Genomic DNA, 27675 nt, shown 5'->3' with positions numbered 1-27675 from the left:
GCCACACAGGAAGAACAGATATGACAGCCTATTTATGCAAACAGCCTGCTCTTTCCTTTGCAACACAACAGTACTGCAGTGTGGAACTATCTCCTCCAGCCCATGTGCAAGTGAAGTAAGAACTTTCTCAAGGTCAATACGTGGTCTTCAATACACTATGCAAATAATTCTGTAACAGAAATCACTGCAATATCAACAATTTTCTGGGCCAACACCAATGCCATCTTCTCAACACTGCTTTCGCTACAGTTTCAGAACACATACACAAATTAAATTATGATTCAGCACTTCAGTACCACAACAGTGAGAGATTAAAGACAATCGGATAAGAAAATAAACTGCTCTCTCTGTAACCTCATTAGTTATGGCATCCCAAATTGTGCAAGTTAACAAACAGTTGAATTTTTAAAAACCACTTCTCTACCAGAGTCTAAAAGATGCCGCTTTAAGTTCAATATGTTACAAGTGAAAAAGCAACAGCACAAAAGAAACATGAGAATGTTGATTCAGTATTTCTGAGATTTACAGCTAAAGCAGAGCAAACAGAAACTTCATTATGGTTCAATACAACAGAAAATTAACACAGTCTCAAAAATTAGTTTGAATCTTATTGCAGAACCTACGTTTCAGTATGTTACACACACAATATCTTCCTAAGTTGACAAAAAAACCAACCAACCCAAAACAAAACAATCACGAGTGCTGCTCAGAGGGGAAATTAATTTGACCACACAAATATACTACAAGCATCTATCTAACTGCAAGTACGCTAATCATGAATTAAGTACATGCGCACAGTAATTACTGCATATAAAAGTTTTTTTCAACCACAATTAAAACCACTCAAAACTCCGATTATCCACAAGACTTACTCCTAAAAACAAGCTTACAACATATGTCCTTTTAGCCAGAAGATTTCATATAATTCTATACATACACTCTTCTTCAAGTTCTCTTCTTTACATGTACAGGAACTATTACCAAATAAAATAATGCAACCTAGGATTGCTTTAATTTTGCTATTCTGTTACTTAGAGTATCAGAGAACACATAGCCCAACATATTTCATTGTTTATCCACAACATACTGATATGCTAAAAGCTTCCAGTGAAAGTCTTAAGTCCACTAGCCCAAAACAGAGCAAAAAACCAGCACATACAAAATCCTTTCCACTTCTATAAGAAAAAAAGTCTATAATGAAAAATACAGTTTCATATTTACAAATGTTAGAAATTAGTATAACTCTGTAATATTCCCTTTTCTTTTTCTACCTGGTATGGGCAATGCATCTATTGCAATATCACTGTAAAACGCTCTTATTATAATCCCAAGCCTACCCTCTAGTGAGCAGTGGGAGTAAATCATTTCATGAAAGTGGCAAAATTATTGAATCATTTATCTCCTGAATCCCTGAAGTGCAGGAAAGTATCCCCAAACTGCAACTAGTTTTTGTGCTAATGTGAATCACCAAAGTAGTAAAAATATGCATCAATATATATTCCTTACAAAAAAAGTCAGTCAGTTCACCACAAGAATAGCTCTAGTTTATTGAGATGCCTATTTTAGGGTTTTTCTGTTGTTCTGTTTCCCAGTGGCAGATGGGAAAAACAGAGAGGTCAATTAGTCTTTTTGCTCATGTCACAGAGAGCCCATCTGAGAAGAAAAATCACTTCGGTTGGAAGAAAGGGAAATACAAGACCAGCCATTACTTGTGTACAAAGTCTCTTTGCTTTGCAGACACCTTAATCTATATAAATAGTATTTCTGTTTAAAACAAATCCACTTTTTCCAGTACTTACTACTGGAGAACATCTTCTCAAGCTAACACATGCTGGTCTAAAATACCTTACTGCTTATACCATCTTTTCCTAAACGGAATAGGAAGTTTACCTCCTCATCTTTAATAGAGATATTCACAGAAGACCATGATACTTTACAGACTGCATTTCAACTGAGGAAGCTTGCTCTCTGTTCTCAATGCTGCTAAAGATTTTACAGCGTGACATATGTATTTCAAACAAATACAGTCATTCAAAGTCCTGAACACCTCAAAAATTGTTACCTGAATCCATCCAATCCAGCATAATTGGCAAGTTCTTGCCACTCTCATTGAAAGGACAAACAGGGGGCACAATCCTCCTTGCCAGCGAGACAGATCTAAAAATTCCTGATGGTTCTTAATACAACTAGATAAAGCTTAATACTCTCTGAATGAGAGCTATACCATCATTTCTCATGAAGCCACACAAAAAAAGGATACACCTGAGTTAGCAAAACTAGAATGCCAAACCCTCTGTCCCCTCAAAAACCTTGACCTACAGAACATTAACATACCATTAAAAAACAAAGCAAACACCTCCAAACAAAGCCTTAAAAACTAAAACCAACCCTTTCTGCTAAACTGGTAGAAAACCGTTCTAATCAGTTAATGCTTTTCATACAAGAATAGCTCATTTGCAAGATTTTAAAGATTATTCTGACCATAGACAAAGCTGCTTAAGAAAGTTCATGACCCAAGGATCTTCAACTAAAGAGCCAGGACACCCATCACGTAAGATACCACTTTACAACTGAAATGTAAGCTTAGCTTTGCACAGCAGTTCAAATCCTTTATAAATATGATACTGAAAAAGATCCAAGCATTCTCCAAGAGAGAGGAGATGTCTTGCTTTTGAAGTATTATTCAGACATTTACATACTCTGTACTTTCCCAAAAGTTCTTTTTAATCTCACAAGAACTTTTGGAGAGCACCAACAAACATGAAAAATCTCAGTGACGGTTAAAGCAGAAATACAAAGCAGGACTTCTGGTTTATCAGTCACCTCCAGAAAACGAAGACTGCAAAGACCAGACCAAGGTCAAATACAATGCTAGCTCCAATCTCTTCACATGGATTTTCTGCATAACATCCTGTTATCTAAAAATTAGAAGGGAAGTAAAGAAAGAGCTACCCAAGTGATGCTGTGCTCACTCTTGAGAAAAAAAAAAAAAAATCCTTAAAAAAAGCTGAAAATTATTAGCAGAGCTCTTTCCCCTGACCTCTCCCCACACTTCAAAGACACACCAGGACTTCAAGCAGCTTCCTTCTGATTACAGTTTCCATTAGCAGTAAATAATTCATTGTGCTGGGTGCCAAAACTCTCAAGAAAATTATCATGCCCTTTAAGGGTATACTTTGGAATTTTCCATTCATATTCAGCTTGAGTGGAGAGATGGTTGCAGAAAGAAGCCAATCCAAACGCTAAACTATCATCTGCCCACAAATGAACAATTGAGGCATTTTTTCTCTTTTCTTTGCTGAGAGAGGTCTCAAAGGGAACATTTCTCAGCATTTGCCTGTTCTTTGATGTCAAAGGTTCAGCAGAAAAGGAGAGAAGGAACAAAGAACAGATGGTCAAAGAACTATGCATTTGAAGTTCCAGAAAAAAAAAATTCAAAGTAAAATCTGGTTTTAAAATACGTAACGTTTGGATGGAAAAAGATGACCTATCAAAGCTCCAACAGTCCAGACTACTGCAGACAAAGTATTTAGAATATAAGAAAAGGTGTGAGAGTCCCCAATGGCTCCAAACAGAATCAAGATGCAACTCAGATGTTGATGGAAATGATTATGCAACCAAACATAGTTGACAGTGTCTATAAAACATAGCTGCCAACATTAATCTAGAAATAAATGAAGAAAAGAGTTTACTCCAAGACAGCTCCTCAGCTTGGATACTTTTGAAATGGAAGACAACCATTGTAATTATCTGTCCATCATCTAAATGCAATTGGTACTGAGAATCAGAAAAACAAACAAACAATAACATTCTAGTGTGACAAAAGGACACAGTAGGCATGATTTACAAATGGTTTCTCATAATGTTAAAACAGCCTTTGTTATCTTCAGCACAGTAATTACAATCTTATTCGTTTATGTGCATTTTACTGTTATTACAAAATTAATAAAAAACTTATTTTCATTTTCTGCATAATGAACTGAATTACAAAAATGCATAAGTATATTGATCAGTTTAATTTCTTCTGGTTTCCCACACTTCATTTGTGAATTAAAACACTGAATTTATTAGATTAAAATAAAATCAAACCTAGCACTAAGCAAAATAATTATTTTAATCCTGTAGACATTCGCATTTAATCATACTTGAAAAATAAAACATGAACTCTTCAACACAAAAATGTACAGAAAGTAATTACTTATTATTAAACTAAAGTTTACTGAGAAACACATCGCATTTGATGACTTTACACAATTTTTAAGTCCAGGCCTATGTTGTTGTTCTTTGTTTTATATGTTGTTCCATATAAATCTTAATAAAAGCTGTGATTAGACAGCAAACCTGAAAACCTTAACTGCTATTTATATATCATAAAGACACGCAAAAGATACACAACAGCTTATAAAAACCGAAAATCCTTTCCATTTTTTGTTTTAACTAAAAATGGTAACTGAATTGTAACTAAACTTTCTTAATTGTTTCTGAAACGTTACTTTAGGTTTTGCAGACTTGAGCCTGGTGTTGCATTTAGTTTTCCTTTATACCTTCTGAAACCCCAGATCTCTCTAACACTCAAAGGAAAGAAACTAAGAGATACTATGACTAGACCAAAAATAACTCAAATCCAACAAAAACTGAGCATATCAACAACACTTACAATCATAAAAAAAGTAACTATACTGCTACTGCAATGGAAAGACATATAAACCATTATTAAAAATGAAAAGCGAGTCCAAACTTGTATTAAATGTAGAGTTTTTCAGCTGGAAGGGACCTACAACGATCATCTAGTCCAACTGCCAGACCAATTCAGGGCTGACCAAAAGTTAAAGCATGTTATTAAGGACATTGTCCAAATGTCTCTTAAACATTGACAGGCTTGGGGCATCGACCACCTCTCTAGGAAGCCTGTTCCAGTGTCTGACCATGCTCTCGGTAAACAAACGCTTCCTCAGGTCCAGTTTAAAGCTCCCCTGGTGCAGCTTTGAACCATTCCCACGCATCCTGTCACGGGCTACCAAGGAGAAGAGATCAGCACCTCCCTCGCTACGTCCCCTTCTCAGGAAGCTGCAGAGAGTGATGAGGTCGCCCCTTGGCCTCCTTTTCTCCAAACTAGACAAGCCCAAAGTCCTTAGCCACTCCTCACAGGACATTCCTTCCAGCCCTGTCACCAGCTCTGTTGCCCTCCTCTGGACACATTCAAGTACCTTCCTTCACATCCTTCTTAAACCGTGGGGCCTAGAACTGCACACAGTACTCCAGGTGAGGCCACACCAATGCTGAATACAGGGGAATAATCCCCTCTTTTGACCGGCTGGTGTTGCTGTGGTTGATGCCCCCCAGGATGCAGTTTGCCCTCTTGGCTGCCAGGGCACTCTGCTGACTCCTATTGAGCCTGCTGTCAACCTGCACCACCAGATCCCTTTCTGCAGGGCTGCTCTGCAGCCACTCCTCTCCCAATTTATACCTGTGCCCAGCGTTACTCCACCCTAGGTAGAGAATCCAGCATTTGGATTTGTTATATTCTATTCCATTAATCATTGCCCAATGATTCCACCCCCCCACCCTGTATGCTTCCATTAAAGACACACAAAATGTTTCTACTTCCACTTCCCTCCCTAGTACACTTCATCCATTAAAAATCTAATCATATGGTTCAGGACTTTCATTATCTGCTGTCATGCAACTGTTGTGCCGCAGAAAGGACATCATGCGACACATAGCGTGCACAAGATATGTAGGGCATATCTACAACTGGGTTACTTTCACAAGATTCCCATCAGTTCACTTATTTTCACAACATTATCAGTAAAATGCTTGAAAAAACACCGCAAGTGTATTTGTCAAACTCTGTAAATGCTCAGTAGCTGTGTAGACCTCAAATAATTTTAAGTTAAGGCAACTTTATGCAACTTAGAATTCTATCAAGAATAACTTTTCAATGCAAGATTCACTTTTGCGGAGGAACCAGCTTGATGTGGAAAGGCGATTTTTTCAAATCACTATAAAACTAAGATGACAGAGTTTTAACTCATGCCAGAATCATCTAAGTCTGAGTCCCAGTAGGGTAAAGAGAAAAGTAGATTCAGAAAAAGATGAAAACCCAGATCTTGACAAAAATTCTAACTTTCCAGTTTTGAACAACTACTAAGTTTGAATTCTTCTGTTAAAAAAATCAACACCTATATTTAACTAATCATTTTCATCTAATTCTACAGTTATCTTTAAGGAAAACCTGATGTAGTTTAGAAAGAGAGATGCAAAATTCAAAATCCTAGCAATCCAAAACACTGATGCCAATCAGTGCCACCTTCTGTCATATACAGCTGCATGGCCTTAACACTTTTCATCAAATATATCAAAGCCACACTCTTCTGTCTATAAGCTTTGCTTAGAATTTTAAATCAGCATCAGATACTCAAACATGTAACTCCACCAATAAAGAGAAAATGAATGAAACAAAAAAGCTACTTTCCTTAAGTATCTTTTTTATCAGATTTGATCAAAGTATTGATTCAATTTACCTAACAATGATGTAAATTTGTTTAATAAGATTTTTATAATCTAGTTATCCAAAACACTAAAGTAAGCTTACTCATCAGAAGTAGGCTGTTTTGAAAGACTTCACAAAATATTGTCAGTTTGGAGTTTTGGGGTGAAAATTTCATTAAATTCTGGCATCACCATAAAATAGAGATCATTATTGCCCCTCATCTATAGCAGGCAGTTCTAAGTGAGTTGCAAAAATATTGTAGTGATCTAATTTATCTTTAAACACACATATGATTTGACCACAGTTTTAGGTAATAAAAATACAACAGCATACTCATTCTCTATGTTGAGGTCTGTTTTTCACTTGAATTATCTTTATTACTCCACAGAAGACTAGAACAAACTATTTCAGGTTTGGTGAATGACAGAAAGGTGCTGTTTTCTATATTTTCTCTCAGGAAAAACATTGGAAGAAGAATAGAAAAGCAGAGTGCCTTCACAATTGAACTTTGGAGGGGAAATTTCTCTGGAGATTAAAAGTAACATTTAAAAAAACATTTTAAACATTTACCTGTTGTAAATTGCCCTTTTAACTTCTGGAACACAGGATCTTGAGCTGTTGCCTGTGCTCTCCTAGCTAGTGACTCTGAGGCTGCACTAGAAAACATGGTGGACACATTAGAGACATTCTCAAGACCTACTCCGAAAGTGCTGACTAACTTCTTGACAAAATTTAGTGTATGGGGAGTGATTTTGGCATCTGAAACGGCTCCGCTTTTCTCAAAGGCAACTGAATAGCACTTTGCCAAGCCCTGCTGCAGTTGTCTAAGAACCTAAGGATTGGGGAAAAAAAAAAAAAAAAAAAAAGACAAAATAGTCAGGAAGATTAGGCCTTCTGATTTGACACCAAGTATTTATTCCCACACTTTATATAGGAAAGTTATCCTCTCAGAAACATTTATTTAAAACTCTATTTTTAAATCGCATCAGACAGTCAGAATGACACAGCACTGATTCTTATTAGCACTGCAATTGAACAAACTGAGCAGTGGAAATGCTGCATCGCAAAGTACACCTTGCTCTTTCAACAGCAGCTAAGTTTTAGATTTCCTATTTTGTGATATATTAGAAAGTGATGTGATATAAGGAATCCTTCTTCAAACAAACACTGTGCTAGGTAGACAGAACAGAATAGCCTGACACTCTGAGAGACAAATAATAGAAGTGGAGTGGCATGTCCATCTGCAATCTGTTGTAATTCAAACTTCAGACTATAATCACCACCTGTCACAGACGACCAGATCAAGAAGAAAACTGGTATCTGTGAAACTTAGTGCAAAAATATAAATTTTCAGTTAACACAAGCAACAGCTTAAGTCCTAGAAGCATTTATCAAATTAGATAGTTTGGGGAAACCTCTGTATTGCTTCCAGAAATAACCAAGATCCTTAAAATTCCAAACAGAACAATCAGTTCTACAAATACATCAGTTTACTAATCAAAACAAATAGTTATGTTTTAATGTTTAAAAATAATTCTAGATAAATATTTTGCAGTTAACTTTTCCTTAGAGGATACACATGTATGAAGGTGTATTAAAGCCAAATACCTCTTCATGCCAATTCTCTCTGAACCAGACCATCTGATCTACAATGCCTTCCAGAGAAGACAAAAGTGTTGGATGTAATTCTCGCTGCATATGCATAATTCTGCTGCATCGCCACATTGGTGCAGTGGCTCTGATTGGCCCAGGATCTGAAGCAGAGTGGGACTGATTTCCAACTGAACTTGGCTGTTGTTGCCCGGAATCTGGAAAGTGGAAAATGTAAAAAAAAAGTAAAAATTACCTTTCATAAACTTGACACATGCCTGCATGACATAAAATAAAATGTTCCAAGAATTTGCTTTAGCTTTGCATTAAGTATTAGTGTATTACCTAGTGAATTTCAGAAAATCTGAGAAAAATTTTTTTTTAGAAAGCAAATTTGTTTTTTAGAAAGAAAATTCTGCTCCAATGCCTGTTCAGTGGTACAGACTTCCTAAAGTTAAAGCAATATAAACACTCTTCAAAAACTCACAGGAGGTATAGCCTTAGTTTTCACACTACCTAACCATGCTCTTGAAGTAACCGACATTGTTTCACATAGGATCAAATTATTTAAATTATGGGGGGTTTGCTTCCTTCCCTTTTGGGGATATCTCTCACACGTAACTGAAGAATAAACATCCTGGTGCCAATAACACACAAATTGTTGTAGAGCATATCTTTTAGTACAATTGATCTCTTGCATTACAACTACATCAGTCAGTGATTAAGCATAGAGTCTTGCTTTATCAGATGACCCCCCACTACTTCACACAACCCACCAACAGAGCAGTAAGCTTGTGGCAGAACCTCTAGGAAAATATTTTATTGGTTATCACTATTTGTGCATGTAGCAATACCAAGAATTTGGCAGAGAAACCTCTGTCGCTGGATATGCAGGCATGTCCTCCTCCTCCAAAGGAAGACCCAAAGAAAAGTAAGACATTATTTAATTACTGCACTTCAAAATTTTATGCAGAAATTTAGTGAATCAATTCCCAAGTGAAAAGGGCAATTAAATAAACAATGCACTTTGTAACAAAGAATACACAACAGAAGGGAGAGTTCTTCAAGTAGCTCTCCTGGGATTCCCAGGAGTTTATATGGGACAAAAGAACAACTAAATTCTGTGGCATCATTTGACATAACAATTCTAAATAGGATTTGTTCTTGGAAAGAAAGGTGTTGTGCAAGTTGCCCCACCTCCCAAACATTTCTTCAAAGCCAAAACTAGTATTATTTTGTGTGAACTTAGATGCTTATTTTATTTGAAAATTCACCATAAGAAGTTATTATGGAGACATTAAAGTACAGATTATTCAAAGCAGTTTACCTCACTTGAGTTACATAAACTCATCTTTTATAAAATTATTTTTAAAGGTTTGAGTCATTTGAAAAGAAAACGAATGTTGCATGGTTCATTCTTCCAACCAAAATTAGACTAGAACATCTTAGAAAACTATGATGCTCTTCTGTATTTGTAATCCAAGAATTTTCTACCTCTCCACCAATTCTTAAAGATAAAAAAAACAGTAAAGAACATGGGTTCTCAATAATTAAGGTGACATGAGAACAAAGGAGATGAAACTTATTCAAGAAAATTCAAGACAGCTCAAGCCATCTGTAGATTTAACTTCACAGAAACAAATGAATGCAAGCAAAGTTTATCAAGAATTTTTTTCCTTAGCCTTGATAAGTTGGTACGTTTTCTAGAGAATCTATTTTCCCAGTAAAATCAGGTGAAACTCAAAATAATAACTAAGTTACAAAGAGCCCAAACAATTTGATCATTATCAAGCTCACCGCTTTTGTAGCGCTCTCGTTGTTCTATCTTCAAGGTCAAATAGAGGGTCCTGATAGGGAAGTAGACAGCTTGAGGATAGACTCTTCCCACCTATTTGGAGATACACAATATTTCTCAGTTAAGGAAAACTGACTATAGTTCAGATCAACACGTACAGATTCTCTTTGTAAATGAGTGCAATTCGGTAATAATCAGCTCCTTGTTTTAAACAACCATTTATGGAAAACTAGGAAATTAAAGATTCTTTCAGTAACAGAAACCCAAAGAGGATGAAATGGTAACTCCACACACACACTGACAAGGCATTACCTAATTAAGGCTTCCAGATCATATTGCCTAATAAACCTGAAAACAGCATAATGCCAGGGTACCAGCTGGGCCAGCTCAAAGATCTTACTCATGTACATAATGGAAGAAAAACAGACATAATGACAGCAGTTAGTCTTTAAATTAGGCCACAATTCCCAGAGAGCCCCATGATACTTTATAAGAAAACCCATTAGAGAGTAACTTTACTCCACCTAATTGTGGCACTTAATGTAAGGGGATACCAATTTCACCCAAAAATAAAAGAGACTTTATGGCCTCCATTAAAAAAAAAAAAAAAAGCCAAGGAGATATTAACATTCAGCATCCACTTTAAAATTTGTAAATCTCAGTATCTATTAAAGGAAAGAAACAATGTGTCTAAGTACTACCCATGATAAAGCACATCTTAAGACATGATTAGAGGTTTCTCCAGCCACAATTTTATTAAATCATGGATTCTTTCTCCATCCAAATGGGTATGGTAATGGGTAGAAATTTTGCAATGGCATTTAACTGTTCAGTAACATGGTATTTATGGTAGATTACTAACGTGACACACATATGCTTCATGCTGTAATCGAAGAGTAAATTATTTGAAGAGAATTCTAAGTTTAGGTTCTAGTACTTCTGCAAACTTAGAGTTTTAAACTAGTAACACAGAAAATTCGGTGTTTTTTATTTTATATTCCTTCTATGGTCCTGAAGTTTAAAGGCAAGATAAATAAAAATATCTGTGCTATTTATGAGCCTAAGCTCCAACTACAGTAAGACTTCCAAGTAAGCACTCATTTCTAAAAATTTTAGACATATCTCAACAAATAAAAAGTGTCTACAACTCATTGAAATAATTTTTTCTGTCTGCTGTTAGAAGACAGCTGAGCACATTGGTATTGCAAGACAATACCAAGCCACATGTATCAGAACTTTTGCCTTAGCTACTCTGCTTTCTTAAGCTGTTTGGGTGCAAGGTCTCTTCAGAGTTTCATTTTAATTTTACGGAGAGAGAGAAGGAAACATATGTATACATATGCATGCACATATTTATCTAGATTTATGTACACAAGTATCAATGCACATGCAAACACACATGGACATATTCTCTCTGTACAAAAATATACATTCCCAGAGTTTTGAAAGAGCAAAGATAGGGGATAGTGTAAAAGCAGCTGGATATCATAGAACATCCCAACTTGGAAGGGACCCATATGGATCATGAAGTCCGTATCTCAAAAATCAGGAGTGGAGGGAAGGAAAGAAAAAGAATACTGTGAGGAATTCAGCACAACAGCTGCCCTGTGCCAGTTTTCAAGAAACAGCAGAGCACTACAGACAGAAGTGGCCTGGGGTACAGGCTACCATGAGAGCTTCGTAAGTTCACCTGTACAGTAATAGGACTTCACAATTGTTTTACATTAACCTGAATGAACAAACATCAAAATGTTTCCAGCTTGTGCACATGCTAAAAGAGAGCTGAAGTTAGACCATGAACAGTTAACATCTCTGAAAACGTTTGAACCCTGTTTGCACTGAACAGAAACAAAACAGTATCTAAAAACACATTAACAGAAAGATGTCACTTATTCTCCCTTAGTCTACAGACATGTTTAAACCAACTTTATACCGAGATACAGGTATATGTTCTATTCTTAGATTCTGCTTCAGAGCGAACAGCAATAGGCAGTAAAATCCCAAAGCACAATTAATCAAAACTCATATCTGTCACTTCAGAGGTACAAATCCAGGAAGTCAGTTTCTTCATCTAACTCCTTAAACCTTATCCTTATTTGTCTAATCATTTGTCATGCTAAACTTCAAGTGAAAATTTATAAAGCCCTGGTAAGATTTCTGATGGTGACAGACAGAGTCTTGTTTTTTAAAATCAAGTCTAATAAAAAACAAAGCACTAATGAAATAATTTGCCCTTTAGTCACTAAAGCTAACAACTCTTCATCCCTGCTCCTACATTACAAGCATTAACTATTTCTAAATGCGTTCTATAATGTTCACAAAAATGTAATAAATAGAATTCCAGAGGGAAAGCTATAATGTCTCATGCACACATGGCATGCAATTTCACTGGATTTAATCTCATTAAGTAACACTCACTTTGAAATTTAAAATACTCTACTTATAGAGAGAAATTACCATTTTTTAACTCATCAACAGTTGCAAAAAAAATAGCATTTTTAAAGCTTGGCATTTTCTTAATTTGCTTTGAAAAATATTTGTATCTCATCTTGAAAACAAAGATTACAGACAATAATGTGATTATCTTCTATACCTGACTAATAAGGTTCAGAAGGAGTTTGCCCTCTGAGCCAACCAGGCATGTCAACAGCTGTGGAATCCAGGCCAACCACTGAATGGGTGGGACACCAATACAGTACTTGTCTACTGCATCTGCTAAGGTGTTCTTATCATCATCAAAACTCAGTAGCCAAAGAACCTAAAAGAGAATTTCAAGAGGACATCTCAGCCCTTAAATTCAAGACACATCAATCATTATGATGCACAAAACACCACCAGATATCTTATTAATATGATAACGGAGTCCTTCTAAGTGTTAAAGTTGCCTCAGACACAAGAACTTACATTCATTATGCCTGGCCAATGTCATTTTTTCCCTTAGAAATAATATTTAAAGGATGTAAAAAATAAACGTAAGTGTACTACTTGCTATGAAACAAGACAGAAAAAGCAAATGAACATGACTGCATTCCACAAATTCTTTGGGGTTTTTGTTGGGGGAAGGAGGGAGGGTGGAAAATAAGGCATATTTGTACAACCTAAAATATGCTATTCAGATAAATTATCTTTGATGCAAGAGCTTGAGAGTATTTCTTTGAGTGTTTTTAATTATTTTAACTGTCCACCCCTAATACTTTTTCTACAGTTTAATTTAAATGCAAATATATTAAGCACTGACTAAAAATCACTAACAGTTACGCAACCAGACAGGGAGAATAACAAACTTCAGAGTGCTATCGAGGCCACCTTTTAATTTAAAAAAATATTTTCTGTGTTTGTTTCATGTTTCAGATTGTCCTCCACAGTCTGCTATCATTTTTTAAATTTTCTTCATGAGAGAGATTAAAGTAAATATGCCCAAACTAAGAAATACATACTACAAAGAGCTTTTTTTGGCTGAAATCTTGTTGAATTAGAGTAAAAATTTACAGAAAAGGCTTATTTGGAATAAAATGCAACACTGAGGTAAAAGTTAATATGAATTATCCATAGTAATGATAAACAGACATCAAATTATGTTACTTTTTAAAGGACCAAAGGATGCCTTTCTGCAGCTATTTCACTGCATTATATAGTAGACATGCTGGGTGTGATTTTTACCCTTTCTCCCATAAAAAGGTTCCATACCTAAAGAAAACTCCAGATATCCCAATGAGGTAGAAAAACCCAAGTTGAGTTACATGCAGTGACTCAACAGCAATCACATGCAGACTTTCCACCTAAATTAAAGCTTTCCATCAGTAACTGATATTTCTCCAATTGCATGAATTTGGGCATTGAACATTATCCAGCCTTTTCTGAAGGAGTGGAGCTCCAATTCTTTTTTAAACATCTAGATCTTACCTTTGCCAAGTATTTTCTTGATTTGCTCTCATTCTGATGACGACATGCATGCAGGTAGCAAGTAATGGCAGACACACCCAGGTGAAGCTGACGTTCTTTCACAAAGATATTCTCCAGGTAATCACCCCACATCGCCCATGCTTTCACTAGTACATCATGCATTTGCACAGCTGCAGAAAAAGCTTTGTTTGCTTCTTCAGACCTGCATTGTGGCAAGTAAGAATATTAGTTTTATACTAACAAAAAGTTACTAAATTATGTAAGAGACAGATTTCTGATAGGGTACTCAATTACTTTCTTAATGATATTTTTACATTAAGTTCTCTAGTAAGGTCCCTGATGACTGTTTTTTCTTAAAGTTCAGCACCTACGAAAGTAAATGCTTCATAATGGGAACAATTATGTAAGTGTCTAAGATCTCCAGATACTCCCTGAAAAAACAAACAACTTCAGTGCACTGCAGTTGCAACCCAAGCAATGTTACTGCAAGAAAGAAGAACAAATGATAACACAAGAAGAACAGAAGCAAATGCATTAAAAAGTCCTTCTCTGCTAATCAAAAAAGGCAGTAAGAAAAAGCAACATTGGGAAGATGTCATATTAGCTATCTTTTGGAGGACTACACCTTACTTAACTGTTCTTCCACCAAAGTCATGAAAAAACTTACAATCAACATTATCTGGAAAAAGTCAGTTAGTCATCCCCACAGCTTTAAAAGTTTATTTTACAACTGGAGAAGTGAAGGAATATGAAGGTTAATCACACAGTTCTTGGTAACCACAAGATTATTTGTTTGATACTTCTGAAGTCTTCTCCAGGTTTCCTCAAGTATTCCTATTCCAAGATTTGGCATGATTAATCCCAATATATATACAGCCCCTGAATCTATGTAACTTTTCAGGCATAAAAATAAAGGAAGAGAAAACTCACATACACTTTACTGAAATAAAGACACTTTTAAAGCACTGCAAGATTCCTTATTAATAGAAAGTGCCTCACTTCTCCTTTACAGAATAAGCGTGGAAATAAACCATAAAAAAGTAACATAATGCTTGTGTGACTAATTTTTTAAAATTAACTGTAAAGTATTTTTTATCTAAAAATATCAGCTTGGAGGATTACAGTGATAAATTAAAATGACAAGCTATTGAAGCAAAACTATAAAAAGGAAAGCAACTTTGTCCGTCAAAGTTTCTATGTTACATTAATATGTTACTTGCTTTCAGAGGCTTTCTGCACCCTAGATTGAGGTTTTGAAGTGAACTACCACAGCAGCAGCCTGATAGATGGCTTTGTATCACTACCTCTCCTTTATAAAAAGAGGACTTTTCAGTCGGTTTTCTTTTCTCCTTCTCTACAATCCATCATTCTTGACACCTGAGATGACTTTTTAAAAATGGTTTCTATCACCTTGCTCAGCAAATGGGCAGCACAGGGAGATGCAAGAGCAGAGGTGACCTTTAACTTCCAGTTTAGTTGACACACAGGTAATCAGTAGTCACACATTCTCAGGTTCAACACTGCCATTGTTCCTAACTGTAACCTTCATAAATTCCTGACCTCAACTGCGGTGCTAAAATGCCTGTATGTTTTTTGGTAAGATTAAGAAACTGTAAGTACATCAGAACCATGTTTTAAACTGAAACCTTTATCCATTCTACCCTGAAAGAACAAATAGAGACAGTTTAGCTGCCTTTTACTTTATCTGTGTGAATTTAAAAAAAATTAGAAAAGATGGGGGGAGGTACACTTTCTTCTCTTTACACCTCAGCTGAAACTAAGCTCACTTACGGCCATAAAAAAAGCCCACTGCACCTTCCATCAAAGTAATTGCATTCTGCCTATTTAAAATTCTCTCTTGTATCTACACAAGAAGATATTCATCATTTCCTGACTTAAATTGCTATGTGAGGTTGCAGTGTACAGCTTAAAACCTGATGGATTTCATTCTGTAAGTGTCCACAATGTAGTGGTAAAGGAATTATTCCACCCGTATGTAACATGTAGCAATACTGCCATTAAATACCCTGCATACTAAAAGCTGTTGAAATCTGAAGCAGTTTTTTGGCATCACTGAAGGAAGTTTGACTGCTAAGATATTTGTTTACTGAATTAAAGAAAGATCTCCCTCAAAATAGTAAGATGCCTGTCAGCATAAAGCAAAAATATTACAAAAGTAGTCGCATGAAAGCAAGGCTTGCACCTAGGTGTTTAATTACTGCAATACAAGATGTCTCCCATGCACACTACATTAGTCTTTTCAATTGAATTATCTGAAATGAGTGTTGCATTTCCATATTGCATCACACAGCAGATTTAACAAAGCACTCTGAACTATACCACCACACATTTTCTTGTGCCTTGACCAGTTGCAGCTATTAATGGGACATATACAATGACAATGAAACAGAAATAAGAGAAACAAAGATGTAGACTAGTTTTGTTTAAGTAGCTGTAAGCTTATAGACTAAACTTTTTTTTCCCCTGGTTTTATGTGTGATATTTACATTAAGAACATAATTAAAGCGACCTCCTTTCATCAACTATACTAAGATGTCAGTTAGACATAAGTTTGTCTAAGTATTCACAGAACAGGGGAAGGGGTGGGGGGGTGGGGGGTGGAACCAAAAACTTAAGCTGCAAAGCTTTGGACAAACCTATTCTCCCTGCCTCTTCCCATCTCACCCCTTGGAATACAAAACTTTTTAAAAAAGAAATGGTGCAATGTTTGCTTTAACTAGTTCTTTCCTACAATACTTAGAAATATGACCAACCATTACATCTTCAAATTTCACAGGAACTCTCATGTATACTTTTACTTTCTTATACAGTTTTGACAAATTTTAGGCTGGTATACACATATGGAACAACTTTACTGCTCAAATACTGTGTTGAAATACTTCAGCTGCATTTTTCTCAGATGTGTGCTAGTTCCTCTTCCAGCCAACATACTTACTTGTTAATCTGTGCCAAGAACATTCCCTTCAATGCATAAAACTCAGCAGTCATCTCCTTGGTGAAGTACTTCAGATTGGTTGATTCAATAACTTCGAGACCCTGTTAAATATGCCTTAGTGAGAAAAGCCTTCTAAAATTGAAGGTTTTATTAAGATGAAAGTGCCATAAACCAACAGCCAAAATACTCTCTTGAAATTTAAATAGCACGAGTTTCTAGTATTTAATTTTTTTTTTAAAAAATCTGGACTGACAACAATTTTAAGTTTCCACTGGCCTACGCAAAACTATTAGATAGTATAGACAGCATTCATCAGGTGATGGGTTACCTTGGGGGTTTTTATATTATTATTATTTCTATTATGTTATATTACATTATTTTTATAAAGTCCCAGTTTGCTGACCTTTTAATCATATGTCAGTGGGTTTTGCCTACAATCACATTTTTTTCCTTTCCTTTTAACACATACAATTTTACTTCAGTTTGCCAGCATCCATCACTCATGAGTCAGAAACTCAAAACTGACTTAGAGCTTCAGTTAGTCTTGCAATAGTGTTGTTTCTTCCTATTGCAAATAATATCACTTTCTAAGTCCCTCCCATTTTTCTATCTTGTAAGATTTAAAAAAACATACTTCCACTTTACTTTTCATTCTGATAATTTTTAATATATTCAAAGTATTCAGTTCAAAGAGGATAATAACTGCTTTTGACTAGCAGCATTACTTAAAGCAACACTCTATGCATGGAATAACACAGCCAACAAAATTCAGACCCTGTTCTGTATATAGGCAGTTTATTTAAATCAATGTATCTGATGGCCCTTGTAATCCCTCCAAGTTCCAGCAACAACTTCAGAGATAAAGCTACTGTACCTGCATACATTCATTTTTGCCCATGACTCCAGCCAGCTGAAGATAACATTTAACTTGCTGGCGAATCTTCTGAAAGCAGTCCACAATGGGCACAGTTGGAATTGTATGAATGCGACTCAGTATATCCAGAGCTACGTTGACCAGCCCTTGTTTTCGAGCTATCTTTCCATACTGGATAATTGCCGATGCAGAAGCATGAACTCCCAACATAGCGTTATTGGAACTAGGATCATGCTGAGAACTATTTTCATATGCAGTTACAATGGCTAGAAATAAAACGTGAAATGTTTGTCATCATAAATAACATTATATATATACATCAGTACCTTACACAGCAATATATATGAAATAATGACTTAAGATAATGACACACTTAAATGGAAATTGAATAAAAAAACCACTTGTCAAAATCAACAACATTCCTGTATGTTTAAATAAAAAAAAAAAATACAAAGAACTTATTTCAAACAATGTGTTGTCTGGAAAATTACATGATGAATGCATGCTGGACCAGGCAGTTTTACCCTGGTAATGATGTTGTCTCCACATGAAAATGCTGCTCCAGTGGGATAAATCATCTGACACAATAGGTAACCTGTTCCTCCAAGTCTTTACAACAGTCTTCATATCATGTAAGCTGTTGTTCCTCCCCAGATTAGTTGGTTGCAATCCTGCATTTATTTGGGCTGCTTCTTGAAGTTCAATTATTTGCTGTGCTGCCTAGAAAACATTAAACAATATAAATATCATAAAGGTTAGTACAATAAGCTGGCCAATTTCATTGTTAGAAAAAGGTGTCCATGAATGATGCCACCTTTAAATGATCAAGTAAAGATGAAAATATGCTGTTTTAAGGGAGCTGACTATTAGTTGCATAAATGACCTTTAACCAATCCAATCATTAACAAAATAGCAAAAAAAAAAAAAAAAATAAATCCGAGATTCATTCAACACTTTAGTCACTGACTGAAACATTGAATTCATCCACTGAATTTATACCAATGGGTCACTAGTCTTAAAATAATGTTTGTTTACTAAAAAATAAATAAAGGTGCCATAAAGTACTGTCTTACATGCTTGCAAAACATCCCTGAATAAATTCACACTCCCCTCTTCTCCAGGGATGGAGTACAAGTATCAAGCAGTTTATTTCATGCACACCTCATTCTGACAAAATCTGAATGCCCTAACATTATTTGGTTGCAAAAAGACATTACTGATCTATACTCAATGTGTTCTTCCTATAATACTATGGGTTTGCTTGCCAAGTTTGCTTGTCAGGTTTAACTTTGGGCAACTATGACATGTTTTTCCTTTAAACTATTAAGATAAAGATACCCTCATCCTTTCTTTTATTTTAAATGCAAATGCTTGGCACAAATTATCCCTCAAATGGTAATGTCTTGCTTTTAAGAAGCACTTTTTTCTTAAAAAAAAAAAAAAAAAAAAAAAACACACACAAAAAAACACAAAAACCCCACACTTTCTTCACCCCCAACCTTTTTCCCCACACACATCTAAATAAAACCACAGGTTAGAATTAAACTGTAGGATACAGGTTTGAACTTACTACATCGACCCTAATCATAGAAAAGCACAAGTAAATATATATATACAGTGTGCTAAAAACAAGGATCAAGTAAAAATAGTGACCTTAAAGAAACTTCTAACAGAACTTCCATGAATTAAAACCCAAAACTTTCAACAGAACTTACTAGCCTAAGTTCCCTGGTCATGATTGGACTTCTTGGTAGAAACTTGAACGTACAGAAATACTATCTACATGCTACTGAAGGTGTTACTTCAAGATATTCTGCGAAGACCTTAGCTTTGAGAAGTTACTTAAGTTTAGAACGGTTTTTCACGGACATCTACTATCTTCAAATTAATGAGAGGAACAAACAGAAGATGGCAGTAGTCTCAAACCTAGTAAAGGCAGCGGACATTTTGTTGAAACTTCAACAACCTAAAGAAAAGGCCCACAAACTTTAACGGAATTTAATTACCTGTAGTACAATAAAACCAATGTAGTATTCTCCAAGCTACTACTTGGCAGATAACAGTTGTATTCATTGTTAATCAACCAAATAAGATAACTATTTGGGAAAAAAAAAAAAGCAGTCCAAATTTACAGAGTGAAATCTCTTGAAACAAAATAAATTAAACAAAGTAATATTTTCCTACAATCATCTCAGTATCAGCTCTCACAATAGCTTAACCTTCATCCTACACTCATTCATCACGTAAATTTAATTTTCTCACAGGTATTTAATCACATACTATCTGATATTAAGAAAAAGTAATTACTGCAGTGCAAATTCATGGCTGCATTTGCACCTCTGTCAGTCACTGACTGATTTATCATTTCTTCATGAAGGATATATACATATTAGATTACTTTAAAAGCTTGTTTTAATTGATATCTGAAAGCATTTAAATACTTTATTTAGCAATACTAATCATTTCATGCTGCAGATATTGCCATTCTTAGGGGAGGAAAAACGTGAATATCAGTGAAAACTTAGCAAGAAGGAATTAATTTCATCAAGCCTTCTAGTGGTATTGTATCAGCTCAAACAAATGAAGCATTGCATCTATTTACTTGACAACTTCCTCTCAATATGGAGAACACTTCCATACTGATTCACTTGATCTGATGCATCAACTTATACTATAAAAATTCAAAGGTATGGGCTGCTGTGTAAGCTCTACCCACAAGTACAGTCATTTTAGCAGAGGTACCTTACTTAGATCATGCAGATTTAGTTACTTACAAATCACACTGGGCATGACACACAGGGTGAAACTACTGATCTTAAACAGAATTACAGAAACCGCTATATCAAACAGAACCCAGAAAGCAAGGTCCTCTGCATTTCTACATGTAAGGTTCATTCATAGTTCTCTGAGCAATGGTCCATCAAGAAATGCATCCCTGTTATGAAATTTCAGATTGTGTTGCACTGAGATATTCCAGAATTTCTCCCCTGGAGACGAAAGGTTCCCTCAACAGTAACAAGAGCTAATCTTTGTCAGGTACATGTTTATCAGGACACCTAAACAGGGACACGCTGAGCCTAAATGACAAACGAATGGCATGTTTTGTCCAGATCACATACTGCATGACAAACTGAACACAATCCTGCTCCAGCCCCACTTGAATACTCTGGCTGCAGCTGTACAATACAAATCAGAGGACACAAGGTTCATTTTCAAGAAGCTTCTGGAAGCACCTCAAGGCCAAATCCGTTTTTTTTTTTAAAGATGAGTTTTAGTCACCTACTTCCATTCGATTATACTTGGCAGTAACATCTACTCTCAAAAATTCTTCTCTTACAGTTGAAAAACTAATTATTTACACAATTAAATCCAAGAGAAAAACAAAAGGGTGTTGACATTTCATCATTTCAAAAGGAAACAGGAGTCCATTTTTGTTATGGTGAAATATGTGTAAAAGTTGCAAAGGACACAAGCCATGCATTTTTCACCATGTATAACATGTTATTTCATCTCACATAATAATTAAACTGCATATACTATATTATGCAAGTTGTGCCAACTGCTTCCCAAAAATATTTCTGGAGGTCTGAAAAAAGCAGCCTCAAGTTCTTATGATCTCTTCCTGACAGGACAAGAAACAAGTGGTTTTCCCTAATTTTCTAAGTGGACCATTTGTATGCCAAAGAGAAAGACTAAACACACAGGGTTTAAACACATCTTGTCTTGAAATTGAATTGTCAATGCTGTGTGAACAAAATAAAAGATTTCTCACAGCAAAAATAAAGATGTACCTGGTGTACAGCATCTTAAAACAAGTTTATGTTTAAATAAATGCTGGAAAACAGTACATTCTTTGCCTTGTAATATTTAATGATTTGAAGGCTCAAATATGGCACACTTAAATAAGCACTAAGAACCTGTTTAGCAAGGATGAAAGAAAAGGTAATCTTTTACTTTCGTTATTCCAAGCATACTCCTTTAGAGAAACAGAAAATAGTATGCTCCCTTTTGAGAGCAAAATGTTTTCAGGATTCAGAAGCAGCCAACAAGCTCTACCTTCTCCTAGAAATGGATGACAGAGTTAAGAAAAAAGTAAGTAGAAAAATAGCATAAAAAGTGTTAGCTTTGCCCATCCTCTAAGTAACTGGAAAGTCACTCATCCTTTATAAGTCAAGGATTCAAGCATGAAGGCAAGAGTTAATTTGAACATCAGTTCTGTTAAAAGTCACATGCAATATACTGCCGTAATTTTACAGGACGGTATGAAATTCAAGCTACAAACTTCCTCCCTGTTTTAAATTATTTTAACAAAGAATTAAGCCACTGAAGATTAGATAATACTCAACTTTTGGCAAGTTTGGTTGGGGTTTTTTTTGGGGGGGGGAAGTCTTGGGGGTTGGTTGGTTTGTTTTTAAATTTCTTGTAACCCCAAATTCACTAGCTGTCCCTCATTTCATTCTGGATAGGACAGCTCACTGCTTTCATTGCCAGAATTCTGCCCCTACTTTAGGAGCAAGCTTGTCTCAAAACTTTATGCTTGCTTTGTCTATTTTTGTCCAGAAAGCATATAGATCTCTCTCAGATCACAAACTAGTAAGGCCATAGGGCTCCATCCAGTTCTGATTCAAGCAGTCCATTCCTTCTCAGTTCAGCAAAAGGCCCCTGACAGAGGTTACCACTGACTCAAATCTTCCAGCTGACCTACTCACATGAGTACTCCACAACAGACTGGAATTAAAATTAACCAATTAGTTGGAAGCAGTGACCTTTTCAATCAGCACAGCTAAATTTGGACAATGCCCACCCACATGTAGACAAGGAGCATTACTGAATATGGCCTTCCACTCAGACCAAAGAAGTTTTCTTTCCTGTAGCTGGCATCAGATTAGATGAGGGGAGCAGAGATCACTCTTCACAACCCACATCATCTCTCAGTCTGTGAAGCAATGTGATTCAACATGGGAATTCTTTTTACAAATTACTACAAGATTTTAATGCAGTGTTGAACAGAACCTGCCAAATGAGCTAGCTGGACAACTAATAAAGCTGAAGACCAATGCATGAAGTTCTGAGGCACACACATTATTTTAACTAATAAAATGCACTCTACTTTTCAGCAGAACTTGTATACAACTAAATCCCTCTCCAATGAGTAATATCATATACTTAAAAGACTAGATTCCTTCCTACTTCCTTCCTCTGATGCAAATCAGAACATTTAGCAATATAATGTAGAAATGATAAAGAAAAGGTAAGGCTTACATTGGCCAGAACCTTCAGTATTTCTCCTAAAGGTAGTAGTGCTCACCTGAAAAGTCCTTCACTAACAACAGACTTTTACAGTTTTTGGTTCTTTGACCTTAACGCTTGAGCCACAGGCATGTTCAGAACTTGCTCAGCCTGTTGAGAACGCTACTCCTCAAAGGAACACCAGCATTTCTAAATACACTTTTCCCTTACTAAGCTAAATGTTAATGCCCCGATTAAAAAAAAAATATATTTAAAACCAAAAAATATAGGATTACATTACAGTTGAGAAAATTCCATACCGCGTTTAACCCATTAAACTGAAAAGAACACTTAGGAGGTTATTCCAACACTTCTGTGAATAATGTAATGCAATAATATACCCACCCAAAACAGACCTCACTTCAAAACGCACTGAACATTCAAGAACTCCAAGTACTGCAGTGCATTATGCATTAGTCCACAAAGAAAGTTGAACTGTCTGATCAATTTTTAAATAGCTACCTCTGTATGCCACAAAGAGAACAGATTCAGGTAAACTGTAAAAACTTTAAATGGAATCCAAATTGAGATGCATATTCTTCAACTTTTAGCAAAAATACACCATTATGAAAAACCAATCAGTACTATATGGTAAAGTATTTTATGCTCACAGTTACGAAAAGTTCTGAAACCTGCTACTGGAAAATAACTGGCAATAAAAACTTTTCATTCTTACCTGGAGAAGGGGAGTATGAACATGCGAGACTACGTGAGGAAGCCTTCGCCATTCTCGAATAGCTAAACTACTCGCCATCTCTACCAGACGCTCAATGAAGTTAAGCTGTTGCTCTTCCGGATGGCAGATTGCCAAGTATCCTCTGTACATATTCACTTTCCATGCCATCTCTTTTGGACAACTCAACTCCACCTGGTAACGAAATGGAAAAAAGTCTAGCAAAGATAATTCATACTCAAATGCAGTCTTTTTAAAATTATTTTTATAAACACCTTCTTAAGCAAACACTCAGTTTTAATTTTTTATAAAAATTAGCTCATTTTCTAAAAATATCAGACTAAAATATCAAAATTTTTGTCATTAGAGGAGTTTCAGCTCTCTTAAGGTTATTGGCAAGGACAAGCTAGCAAACAAATTGCAAATTCAGCACAAGAGTAGAAGTGCCTGCATACAACCTGCTGTTAGGGTATTTTTACACTGACAACTGTAGTGTAGCTCAGAGACAGCTGAGCAAGCTGAAAGCAGTCTTGCAACAGGAGTATGAAGCTCACTGCAAACCAATTCACCCTGTATAAAGAAAAAAGATGCTTCTCAGCAGATAACACATACTACCTCTGAAATGCTTCAGGGGCTCCAGAACAAGTAATGTCAACTTCTCACTTAAAAGGATCCCATCCCTATACGTCAGCACAATTTGCCAGCATTATACTTCCTAACTGCCTGCTCTAGGACATTACTAAGTTTATGAGAATAAACAGTTAATAATTTTTTAACTAATCCACAACTTACCTTCCCATTTGTGTCAAAGTAATTACTGAGTACAGGTGCGAAGTCAGGTCATAGTGCTAAATTAATTGAAAAATAATTTTAAACCATTTTCTTAAAATCCTGGAACAGGAGAAATATGGCAACTAAAAACAGAAAAGTACTTGAATCGTGTAGCAGCTAAATTCTGTGAGTATTTTACAGTAAACTTGCACTTAACCAATGCTCACTAGCTGACACTGCAGGCCTTAAATCTAGAACTTTTTCACTTCTTTCTTCTGCTTTACATCAAACCCTTTATGGTTTGATATGCAACACAGAAATCCTTCTGCATTATCTTCTTGTTGATATACTGTACCTTAACCATTACAATTGTTATTTCTGTTATCCTCAACTGACTTTTATGCCTGAGCCAGCAAAGAGAAACTGCCAGGTAGCAACCTTACACTTACATAGTGAAAATAATCTCTTTCTTTATTACATTATCTACTGGATCATTAAACACAATGGCAATGTGAGCAAATGGAAATGAGTCTTGGGTCCTATCAAAGGCCACTTGCTGTTTTAATAGCTCAACTTTAATAGGTAGATTATTAAAAATGTTTCACAAAGATTTACAAAAATTGATACATATTTGCCATCCTTTCTGACCTCTCTTGTGAATCAACCATGGAACTTGATAAAAAACAGCCACATTAAAGAATATCAATAAAATTGGAGTAGCAACTATAGCAGCATAGAATCAATTATTCTTTCACATCCTAATATCTATGCAAACGTGTCCTGACACTTTTACAAGCATCTGAGTAGAGCCACAAAAGCTCCATTTATGGCTTCAGCAGCATCTTCTCCTTTGTCATTTAGTAAACGTCTCATTACTGAAAATATCTCATTTAATATACCTGCAGCTAAAGCATATCAGCAGTTACTCGTGGTTGTCACTTCTACTCAACTTGCAAATCTCCACAACCAGAACCTGTCAGACATGATCTATTTCATTCTGTTTGAACTCAAGGTTTATAATATACTGTACAATAGAGTTCTTATTTTAGGCTTTAAAGGTTTCTCAGATAATAGTATTTCTATAATTAGCCACTAAAGTTGCATACTTAAATAGGACACAAAATACCAATTGTCATAAGAACAGAAGAAGTTCATTAAAATGTAAATATAACCTATAAGATAATTTTTTTGTAGCATACGCAGCTTGCTACTTACAGATTGGGCTTCACTTTGGCTGATAAATGATAAAATCCATCTTTAGAAACACCTATTCAATTTGAACCATCAGGACTACAAATATTGAAAAATTCCATTTCAAATGTTGCAATAGTTGGACACCCTTAATTTAGGTACCATCAAAGACAACACTACCTTTAATTAATTAAACAACTTTTACTGTTTCATAGTTCAGCCTTTAAAGCAAAACATACTGATTGCATCCACCTATTTTCCCTTCTGACAAGAGAAAGTGTTACAGAAGAATACCATACTACATTTTAAAAATGTAATATTCAGTCTGATTTTGAAGAAAGTAAGAGACACACGCAACTCAGCATATTTACCACGCGAGACTAAGTTGTCACAATGAAGCATGCTCTTAGGTTTTTTTTGTATACAGGAACTTAATCCTGCAAGATATTGGAATTAAAGGATGCTCAGCATTTTTCATAATCAGGTTTTATCTTTTGCAAATATTATGCAACTAGACAGTCAACTGTCAATTTGACATGTAACACTATTAACTGCTAAGTATTGGTTCAAACTTAAACAGTACTGCTGAAACAATAAACCCCAATTAAGTGAGGGACTAATTCTTCCAGCACTCTCTCTGCAATATGAAAAAACATTGCCTAAGGCTCTGCTCAGAGATTTGTCTGTAAAATTATATTTTAAATATGTAATTCACTCCCTTATTCCAAACTGTGGCATCCTTAGGAGAGTAATTTCAGTAATGTTACACTATATAGCAACAGTGCAATGAAGATCAGCAAGCTCCATTCCACTTGTGATTTAGGGCAGTATTCTCACCTTTCAGATTTCAGTTCTACATCTGGTTTATATTTCTACATTAACTAATCACAGATTAACAACTACCTACTATGAAAAGAGGGTATATTTCCTTAAAAAAAAAAAAAAAAGAAAAAAGTTTCAATCTTCTACAGAAGAGTGATAGGTACCATATACAAAGTTAAAAAAAAAACCAAAAAACAAAACCACACAACCACAAAAAAGACAAAAATCTACTGGTGACTCCAATACAGAAGTCTCTCATTTGCCCCAAGAAGCCCGAGATGGCTGTACAGCCTGACATTTTACAGCAACCTCAAGAACAATAACCACCAGCTTATTCACATGGGATGGTTCTTAAAATAGTTGGAAAGAAGATGTCTAAGAGAGGATAAAGAGGAAGTAAGTTACCTAAATATGGCCAGCTTTTTGCATATGGAAGAACTCATAAAAAATTTGCTCTCAGATAACAACGTCTACCTACGTATTTTCTGTTGCACCTTTTCAGAAAATGGGGGGTTCATTTACAGCATGTTTCCCTAACCATTTAAACTTTATTCACACACACAAGCAAAAAAAGTGTTTATGAACACTTGGAAGGAAAAAAGATCTTCCAGATTTAAATCTTTCAAAGCGTTATTTTCTGTACATAGTGTGCCCCCCACCTTCAAACTGTTCTGTAACAGCCAAAACTTTACGGAGCATTCATTCATCAGGCACATGGATAGCACAGAATACACAGTCTCATGAGTGAAACCCAGGAAAGGACAAAGAGAAGGTTAAATGTTTTACAAGTGCATGCTGTTCAGCAAAATGAATTACAAGCAGAACACAATAATGAACTCCATAATGAATCAGGAAGGTCAATAGCAGGAAAGTACAAACAATACATATTACCCGTTACCAAATGAAGATGGTAACTACCTCACTTACCATACACAAGTTCCTTGGTTTCTAACAACAGAAGCTAAGTACTGCACTGGTTTCTAAAACAATATCTATGCTACTTCAGATGAAGAATATATCCAGAAAGGCTGTGGCATCTCAGTTTTTAGAGATACTAAAACTCTACTAGACAAGGCAATCTGATCTACCTGGGCCCTGCTCTGAATGAAGCATTGGACCAGATGACCTCTGGAAGTCCCTTCCAACTCTAACTATTTTATGGTTCTGTAAACTTTACATTAAACTATAAAAGTATAATAATCAATGCATTAAGCTTCTGAGAAAACCTTGGAACATCAGAAAATTCCAAACTAAAGTTTCCTGATTCCACAGAACATCCAATAATGAACTTACAGGAAACAACAACTACTAAGAGTGC

At 35.6% G+C, this 27675-nt stretch overlaps 1 protein-coding gene across 6 annotated transcripts in view; it reads right to left on the bottom strand.

Annotated features, from left to right (window-relative positions):
* TRRAP (transformation/transcription domain associated protein) overlaps positions 1-27675 on the bottom strand; it is a 102937-nt gene that overhangs the window by 11488 nt on the left and 63774 nt on the right. For 4 of the 6 annotated variants that reach the window (XM_069810173.1, XM_069810172.1, XM_069810174.1 and 1 more), the window contains 9 exons: positions 23577-23768; positions 18103-18331; positions 17612-17877; positions 16738-16838; positions 13782-13983; positions 12472-12636; positions 9881-9971; positions 8102-8301; positions 7064-7325 (listed from right to left, as the gene is read on the bottom strand). In XM_069810173.1, coding sequence (XP_069666274.1) covers positions 7064-7325; positions 8102-8301; positions 9881-9971; positions 12472-12636; positions 13782-13983; positions 16738-16838; positions 17612-17877; positions 18103-18331; positions 23577-23768 — 1708 coding nt within the window. The remainder of the gene's footprint in view (positions 1-7063; positions 7326-8101; positions 8302-9880; positions 9972-12471; positions 12637-13781; positions 13984-16737; positions 16839-17611; positions 17878-18102; positions 18332-23576; positions 23769-27675) is intronic. The other 2 variants (XM_069810176.1, XM_069810178.1) reach the window with 1 other exon arrangement.

This window comes from Haliaeetus albicilla, chromosome 22, assembly GCF_947461875.1.
Source record: "Haliaeetus albicilla chromosome 22, bHalAlb1.1, whole genome shotgun sequence".
NCBI classification, from domain to species: domain Eukaryota; kingdom Metazoa; phylum Chordata; class Aves; order Accipitriformes; family Accipitridae; genus Haliaeetus; species Haliaeetus albicilla.
Note: the sequence above shows the minus strand (reverse complement) of the source record. Positions and strands in the feature narration are given on the sequence as shown.